This window comes from Onychomys torridus, chromosome 3, assembly GCF_903995425.1.
Source record: "Onychomys torridus chromosome 3, mOncTor1.1, whole genome shotgun sequence".
NCBI lineage: Eukaryota > Metazoa > Chordata > Mammalia > Rodentia > Cricetidae > Onychomys > Onychomys torridus.
In genome coordinates this window covers 129,038,635-129,047,827 of record NC_050445.1, presented here as the reverse complement: position 1 = coordinate 129,047,827, position 9,193 = coordinate 129,038,635, and the positions used below count along the sequence as shown (strand labels likewise).

The window sequence follows — 9,193 nt, the reverse complement described above, 5'->3', positions numbered from 1 at the left end:
GTAGTTGGAGGTCTGATCAGTCAGTGTCTATGCAGGAAGCTCTTCTCAGTGCCATGAATACTGAGCAGACTGTCATATTCCTGTTAGTTGTTCCTAATCTGGCATCAATAAATTTGTATTTGTAAAGTCATGCTGCCCTATAGGGAGGCAATTTAAACTATTTTTTTTGTATGGTCACATTTTCTACCCTCTACACATCACGTATTTTGGATTTACCTTCTGTTTATAATCAATTGCAACCATCTTTTCTCTCTACCAAAACTCTTTCAGTAGCCTTCCAAATTTATGACTCCAAATAAGAAAGGTTAGGTGGGTGTGGTGGTTTGACTAAGAATACCCTCCATACGATCTTGTGTTCTAATGCTTGGACTGCAGGGACTAACACAATTAGGATTTGAGTCCTTGTTGTTGTAAGTGTGGCATTGCTGGAAGAAATGTTTCACTGAGGGGCCAGTTTTGAGATCTCAGATGCTCAAGCCTGGCCAGTGTGTCATTGTCTCTTGCAGTTACCTGGGGATCAAACCTAGATCCTCTGAAAGACAAATCAGGATTCTTAAACAGTGCTCTGGCTATGGCAGAGACTGCTATGAAGCCATGGATTTTTGGATGACCTTATTTCATTGTTTGGAGCCTGTACTCACAGGGATTTAATGTTATACTAATATGCTAATTTTCTAATTTTAATTGGATACTAATTTTTCTTATAACGCCTGCTTGGGGCTATGTTTGTGTAGGGGTATGAGAAGGCTGTGTGTGTGTGTGTGTGTGTGTGTGTGTGTGTGTGTGTGTGTACACTTCTCAGTTGTGTAAATCTCAGCTGTTGCCATTGCTGCAACCCAGGGAAAGTTAATGCTTCATGTGAGTCAGGGGAACCACTTCACTAATTTTAATGCTAGTGCTCAGGAAGAAGACAGAGACTTAGGATATCGAAAAGCTTATCTGCTCCCTATTCAAAAACATCACACGGACCGTTAGATACTGGCGAAGAGAAAAGAGAAACAATCTCAACAGCTGGAGACACGAGAAGGAGCAATTTGAGCAGCCTGGTCTCTCATTTCTGCTTCTCTGGGTGATTCATGTCATGGCTTGAATCACTGTGGGAGGAATACTGTAACCATGTTGACAGTAATAGGTTCCAACATCTTCAGACTGCAGGTTGCTGATCTTGAGAAAAAACTGTTGTCCAGATCCACTGCCACTGAACCTTGATGGGACCCCATCTCTCAAGCTGTTTGCACTGTAGATCAGAAGCTTAGGAGGTTCCCCTGGTTTCTGCTGATACCATACTAAACTCTGTTCAATATCCTGATTTGCCTGGCATGTGATGGTGACACTGTCTCTCAGAGATGCAAATAAGGAGGCTGGAGACTGAGTCAACTGGATGTCACAACTGGCACCTGAGATTAGAAAATCAAAACAAATTTCCACACTATTAATGTTAGATGAGGACTTTCCCAGAGACCAGGCAACACTGACCACACTCAGCTGAACAAATTTCCAATGTTGTCTTCCTTACCAGTGAGCCAGAGCAGCAACAACTCCAGGAGCTGAGTGGGGACCCTCATGTCTGTGCTGTGACCTGTGTGAGGCTGACTCCAGCACAGGGTGTGACCTGGCTATGAAGAAGTCCTCAGGGCAGTGGGCTGTGCTCTGGGAACATGCAAATCAGTAATGGCTGATTTTGCCCACAGGACTGACCAAGTGACACATTATAGGCCTGTGGTCCTCCTGAGTCTCAGAACAGAGAGGCAGTAAAGGTTTATTTGTAGGAGTGTCTTCCTCATTGGACAGCAAAGAAGAGCACCTGTCTATGAGTTGCACCTTATTTTGATTTCTCTCATGCTCAATGTAAAATCCCCTTATTATGTTTTCCTCCATGTCAGGGCCTGTCAGATATGGTACCATTCTAGAAAGCATATAAATGGTTACAGGTCCTTTCATAGGTAGGTGCAGATATTACTGAGGTCACCCAACTTCTTCAATTTTCCCCATTTTTTTTGTTAGATTGTACTTTTTAAAATTCATTTTACATACTAACCACAGATCATCCTCTCCTCCGTCCTCCAGTTCCCCCCACCTCCACCTCCCCCTCCCCAACCCATTCCTTATACCTCCTCCAATAGGATAATTTCTCCCATGAGGGAACAACTAAACTTAGTACATTCAGTTGAGGCAGGGCCAAGCCCTACCCCCTGCATCAAAGCTGAGCAAAGTGTCTGACCACAAGTAATGGGATCCAGAAAGCCCTTTAAACAGATCCAGCTACACATCTCTTTACTGTATGCAGAAGGTCTAGTTCCTTCCCATGAAGGTTACATAGCTGTTAGTCTAATGTTTGAGAGTACCAATCAGCTTGGTTCAGTTGTCTTTTTAGATTGTCCCATCATGATCTTGACTCCCCCCGCCTCTTGCTCATATAATCCCTCTTTCCTCTCTTCAACTGGACTCCCACAGCTCAGCCTGGAGTTTGGTTGTAGATCTCTGCATTTGCTTCAATCAGTTAGGGTATTCACCTATCTGATTACCAGAGTAGGCCAGTTCAGGCATCCTCACCACTATTGCTAGTAGTCTAATCTTAGGTTGTCCTTGTGGCTTTCTGAGAATTTCCCTAGCACCAGGTTTCTTCGGTACCCCATAATGTCTTCCTCTATCAAGATATCTCTTTATATCTTTCATTGCTCTCCCACTCCTACCCTCCCCCAGCTCAACCATCCTATTCCATCATGTTCTCATTCCCCATCCTCTACCCTCTATTGCCTTCCCTCATCCACAGTTTACTGATAGGTATCTCCTCTATTTCGCCTTCCCAGGATGATCTATACATACATCTTAGGGTCCTCCTTGGTTCCTAGCTGTGGGTTGTAGTCTGATTTTCCTTTGCTTTACCTCTAGTTTCCACTTATGAGTGTGTACATACCATCTTTGTCTTTATGAGTCTGGGTTACGTTACACAGGATAATATTCTCCAGTTCCGTCCATTTGACTGCAAATATCATGTTGTCATTTTATTTTACAACTGAGTAATACTCCATTGTGTATATGTACCATATTTTATTTAGCCATTCTTTGGTTAAGGGGCATCTAAATTGCTTCCAGGTTCTGGCTATTACAGATAATACTGCTGTGAACATAGTTGAGCAAGTGTCCTTGAGGTATGATTGAGCATCCCTTGGGTATATGCCCAACAGTGGTATCATTGGGTCTTGAGGTAGATGGACTATCAATTTTCTGAGAAACCACCATAGTCATTTCCAAAGTGGCTGTACAAGTTTCCACTCCCACCAACAGTGGAGGAGTTTTCCCCTTGTTCCACATCCTATCCAACAAAAGCTGGCATCAGTGTTTTTTATCTTAGCCATTCTGGTAGGTGTAAGATAGTATCTCAGAGTCATTTTTATTTGCATTTCCCTGATGACTAAGGATGTTGAGCATTCCTTAAATGTCTTTCTGCTATTTGAGATTCTTTTGTTGCAAATTCTCTGTTTAGATCTGTAACCCATTTTTTAAATTGGTTTGTTCAGTATTTTGCTGTCTAGTTTCTTGAGTTATTTATAATTTAGAGATCAGCCCCTGTCAGATGTGAGGTTCCAACATCTTCAGACTGCAGGTTGCTGATCTTGAGAAAAAAACTGTTGTCCAGATCCACTGCCACTGAACCTTGATGGGACCCCGTCTCTCAAGCTGTTTGCACTGTAGATCAGAAGCTTAGGAGGTTCCCCTGGTTTCTGCTGATACCATACTAAACTCTGTTCAATATCCTGATTTGCCTGGCATGTGATGGTGACACTGAGTCTCAGAAATGCAAATAAGGAGGCTGGAGACTGAGTCAACTGGATGTCACAACTGGCACCTGAGATTAGAAAATCAAAAACAAATTTCCACACAATTAATGTTAGATGAGAACTTTCCCAGAGACCAGGCAACACTGACCACACTCAGCTGAATAAATTTCCATTGCTGTCTTCCTTACCTGTAAGCCGGAGCAGCAGCAACCTCAGGAGCTGAGTGGGGGCCCTCATGTCTGTGCTGTGACCTGTGTGAGGCTGAATCCAGCACAAGGTGTGACCTGGCTATGGGCACATGCAAATCAGTAATGGCTGAGTTCGTCTACAGGACTGACCAAGTGACACATTATAGGGCTGTAGTCCTCCTGAGTCTCAGAACAGAGAGGCAGTAAAGGTTTATTTGTAGGAGTGTCTTCCTCATTGGACAGCAAAGAAGAGCACCTGTCTATGAGTTGCACCTTATTTTGATTTCTCTCATGCTCAATGTAAAATCCCCTTATTATGTTTTCCTCCATGGCAAGGCCTGTCAGATATGGTACTATTCTAGAAAGTATACAAATGGTTGCAAGTTCTTTCATAGGTAGGTGCAGATGTTATTGAGGTCACCCAACTTCTTCACTTTTTCTGCATTTATTTTTATATTGTACAGTTTAAAATTCATTTTACATACTAACCACAGATCATCTTCTCATCCCTCCTCCAGTTCCACCCACTCCCACCTTCCCCCTACCCAACCCATTCCTTATACCTCCTCCAATAGGGTAATTTCTCCTATGAGGGACCAACTAAGCTTAGTACATTCAGTTGAGGCAGGGCCAAGTCCTTCATCAAGGCTGAGCAAAGTGTCTGAACACAGGTAATGGGATCCAGAAAGCCCCTTACACAGACCCAGCTACACATCTCTTTATTGTATGCAGAGGGTCTAGTCCCTTCGCATGCAGGTTCCATAGCTGTTAGTCTACTGTTTGGGAGTACCAATGAGCTTGGTTCAGTTGTCTTTTAGACTGCCCCATCATGATCTTGACCCCCCCTCTTGTTCATAAAATCCCTCTTCCCTCTCTTCAATTGGACTCACACAGCTCAGCCTGGAGTTTGGTTTTAGATCTCTGCATTTGCTTCCATCGGTTAGGGTATTCACCTATCTGATTACCAGAGTAGGCCAGTTCAGGTACCCTCAATTCTATTGCTAGTAGTCTAATCTTGGGTTGTCTTTGTGGCTTTCTGAGAATTTCCCTAGTACAAGGTTTCTTCCTTAGCCCATATTGTCTCCTTCTATCAAGATATCTCTTCATATCTTTCATTGTTCTCCCACTCCTTCCCTCCCCCAGATCAACCATCCCATTCCCTCATGTTCTCATCCCCCATCCTCTACCCCCTACAGCCCTCCCTCATCCACAATTTACTGATAGGTATCTCCTCTATTTCCCCTACCCAAGATGATCTATATATCCCTCTTAGGGTACTCCTTGGTTCCTAGCTGTGGTTTGTAGTATGATTTTCCTTTGCTTTACTTCTAGTATCCACTTATGAGTGCATACATGCCATCTTTGTCTTTATGAGTCTGGGTTACCTTACACAAGATGCTATTTTCTAGTTCCATCCATTTGACTGCAAATATCATGATGTCATTTTTTTACAACTGATTAATACTCCATTGTGTAAATGTTACACATTTTCTTTATCCATTATTTGGTTGAGGGACATCTAGGTTGCTTCCAGATTCTTACTATTACAGATAATGCTGCTATGAACATAGTTGAGTAAGTGTCCTTGAGGTATGATTGATCATCCCTTTGGTGTATGCCCAAGAGTGGTATCATTTGGGTCTTGAGGTAGATGGATTACCTTTTCTGAGAAACCACCATACTGATTTCCAAAGTGATTGTACAAGTTTTCACTCCCACCAACAATGGAGGAGTGTTCCCCTTGTTCCACATCCTCTCCAGCATAAGCTGTCATCAGTGTTTTTTATCTTAGCCATTCTGACAGGTGTAAGATGGTATCTCAGAGTCATTTTTATTTGCATTTCCCTGATGACGAAGGATGTTGAGCATTCCTTAAATGTTTTTCTGCCATTTGAGATTCTTTTGTTGCAAATTCTGTTTAGATCTATAACCCATTTTTTAATTGGTTTGTTCAGTATTTTGCTGTCTATTTTCTTGAGTTATTTATATTTTAGAAATCAGCCCCTGTCAGATGTGAGGATGGTGAAGATCTTTTCATATTCTATAGGCTGGCATTTTTTCTTTTTGTGCAGATGTTATTGAGGCCATGCAACTTCTTCTCTTTTTCTCCCTGTGTATTTGTTAGATTGTACTTTAAATACAATATTTCTTCCTCTACACCCTCCCAAATATCCATCCCCACTCTCCTTCAAATTCCTGGCCTCTTTTTCATCATTATTGCATGAATATATGTATTTGTAGATGCAAATATAAATCATTGAGTTTGTATAATGTGCTACTTGTACATATATCTTTAGAGCTGACCAATTGACACTGGAAAATCAGTGTGCTCTTACCTGAGTACCTTTGCCCCTCCCAGCTTTACTTAGTTGTCTGTAGTACTTTGTGTAGAATTGAGATTTTATGGGATTACCTCTGTTCTGCTTTATATGTTTCTTGGTGTCCTCATTATTCAGTTCACATATTGATGTAGTGTTCATGAGCCTTTACAAGTAGAGTTTCTGATGTTACTAGAAGATACACTCTCATAGCAGATTCCCTGATCCTATGGCTCTCATAATATGTCTACTACCTTTTCCAAAATGTTTCCTGAGCCTTAGTTATAGGAGAATTTTGTACATGTATCTATTAAGACTGAGCTCCAGAGCTCACTATGCAACTTCTTGCTCCTTATGATTCCCAGAAGAGTAGCAGAATAATACTGAGAGATATGGCTTTTAAGGAGGGACAAGATCTCATAAAACCAAGCAGCTTTTCAGGTAAACAGTAGCTCTGTTATTCAAGAACTACTTCCATTAAGGCCAGATGAGATTATGGGTTTTCTCCCCATCATATGTGCATAGATTTCCCTTTTTAAATTGAGCTAGGATTGTGAATCAAGAGAGAAGCCAATCTTCCTAGTCTTGACTGGGAAGAATTTACAATGAACATGTGTTTTATGGTTGGATTAACATAGTGTCTGGACTCTATCAGCTGGCTACCTCTACTTTTACCTCCTTCATGAAGCTGAATTCTCATAGCATTCTACAGGTGTTATTAGACACAAGATACAATAAAATTGAGAGAACTTGGCCATTCTCTGACCATCATAAATCTAATTAACACTCTTCTGGAAGTCATTTTCCAGCGCATTCCACTGTCTTACACTGTGGTCCATATATGAACTATTTCTTGGACTGTTCATTAAACCTCCATAGCACCCACAATGTATTATCTGTAGATGTGTGTGAAATGATGAGATCACTCTGAGGAAAAACATATTGCCAATAATAAGGCATGCCTAATTCTTATATCATGGACTAGTTCCCTGTAGTGTTGTCTATGTATTGATAACTGAAGGGCACCAAGAAAGACCAGAAAAAAATGTTACTCAATTAGTGTGGAAAAAGTACTTGCACTCATGTCCTTTCCATAACAGTATCAAGAGACTTTAGAGATATGAAGTTCACACTCACATACATTCACAACCATTTTCATCATGGCTCCAAGTATGGGGGTGGTATGATCTAATGTCTAAATTCTAAGATGCTTTGGACAGTCTCCCAAAGAGGAAAAAACACAGGGAGAAAGTTAATTTGCATAGATTCATACCACTCCCAATATTAAAGTTAGAAATTAGGATCTGCACCCATCTGGACAGCATGTTCTTGTCCAGGAAAAAGGTAAGCTGGCCCTGAGGGCATGAGAGCAGAACTGACCCTACCCACCCCACTTGCCTGGTATGCCCTCTAAAGCAATGGGGAGAGAGGATCCTGCAGCTCCCCTGGGTAAAGCAGTAGGGTGTGGCCCTGGTTGTCCTAGTGCTGTTGAGCTGGATCTAAGGACCTGAGAACAGCAGAACTGCCCCCCCCCCCACTTGCTGCAAACTGCACTGGGTGAGCTAGCTGAGACAGTGCTGGAGAATTTGTCCCAATACTGATAACAAGGGAAAGCTAGAAGCTGACACCTCAGCTACCTGCCAGGCCCAGAACCAGGGCTTTGAGTCAGTCCACTACTCCATCCACTGCATCTAAACTGGTGAAGCATATGAAGGGGACAAACCTACGGATCCCAAACTGAGACATTTCCACAAAGCAGGACAACCAAGAAGCGTCCAAGAGAGAACACATTATCGATAATGTACCAGTAGCCAGAGGGCTCGAACCACAACAAGGACACATAGCAATGAACACATACAAGTAGAGATGAACAGACTAAAATGTAAACTGACTTGACTCAATGGTCCACACTACAGCTTCTATGGTGAGATTCTTCCTTCTCTTGTTTTTATTTTTGTTTGGTTGGGTTTTGTTTTTGTTTTTTCATTTAAATAATGTTTGGATTTAGAGGGGAGATTGCATGTACAGAAGGGGGATGTGAGTGGACAGGGAGATAAGTGGGATTGGGATGCATGATGTAAAATCCACAAAGAATCAATCTAAGTCTTTAAAAAGAAAAAGAAAAAGATGGTCAAAGGAAACTTCACAGTAGCCACTGAAGTCATTCCTTACATGTCTTTCACTGTCTATGATGATCCTTTGGAATCAGAAATCAGAATAGAGATATTGGATGTCAGCTGTATTATGTTTTTTTTTTTTTTTGAGACAGAATTTCTTTGTATAGTTTGGTGCCAGTGAACTCCTAGAGTTCTGCCTGGCTCTGCCTTCAGAGTGCTGGGATTAAAGCCCTGCGCCATCACCACCTGGCAATGTCAAATGGTTTCTCTCAGGCATAGGAATATGATTTCTTCCTATGTCTCTTTTGTTGCTGACTTTAGAAACTCTTTAGGATACTGACCAGCACCCTCCATTCAGGTTGTAAGGATATGTAATTCAGAACCCAAGCAGCTTCATCAGCTCTGTGCTGGACCACAATGGGTACCAACTGAAAAATAAGCAGGATCTTACAAACCAGGAAGATCATTGTTCAGGACTAGAGTCCTAGGACAGGCTTTTCTAACTCTAGAACCAAAGGAATTCCCAGGATCTCCAGTCTCCACTGACTGACTAACTGTTGGTGTGAAATGTACCTAGACCACTGTCACAGAAGTGGACAGAGACTAGGAGAAAGTACTGGATGACAAGTGAGTAAGAAACCAGAAACCTCATTTGTCCCAAGTATTACAGCAATTGGCAGTCCAAAGTTGGGTGATGTTGACCAGATAGATATGTATTATTGTCTCCCTCTGCTGCAGAGACTGATTGTTAATGAGGACAGAACTGGATCTCTGTTTAAGTGCAGCCT

General features: G+C 41.9%; 1 pseudogene and 1 gene segment (V, D, J or C); both read right to left on the bottom strand.

Annotated features, from left to right (window-relative positions):
• Nucleotides 1-1,074: 1,074 nt before the first annotated feature.
• LOC118580183 lies at nt 1,075-1,565 on the bottom strand. The segment is given in 2 exon segments: nt 1,075-1,397; nt 1,517-1,565. Coding segments are annotated over 2 exon segments (372 nt in total).
• Nucleotides 1,566-3,556: 1,991 nt separating this feature from the next.
• On the bottom strand, nt 3,557-4,019 carry LOC118580182 (annotated as a pseudogene).
• Between the last annotated feature and the right edge of the window lie 5,174 nt (nt 4,020-9,193).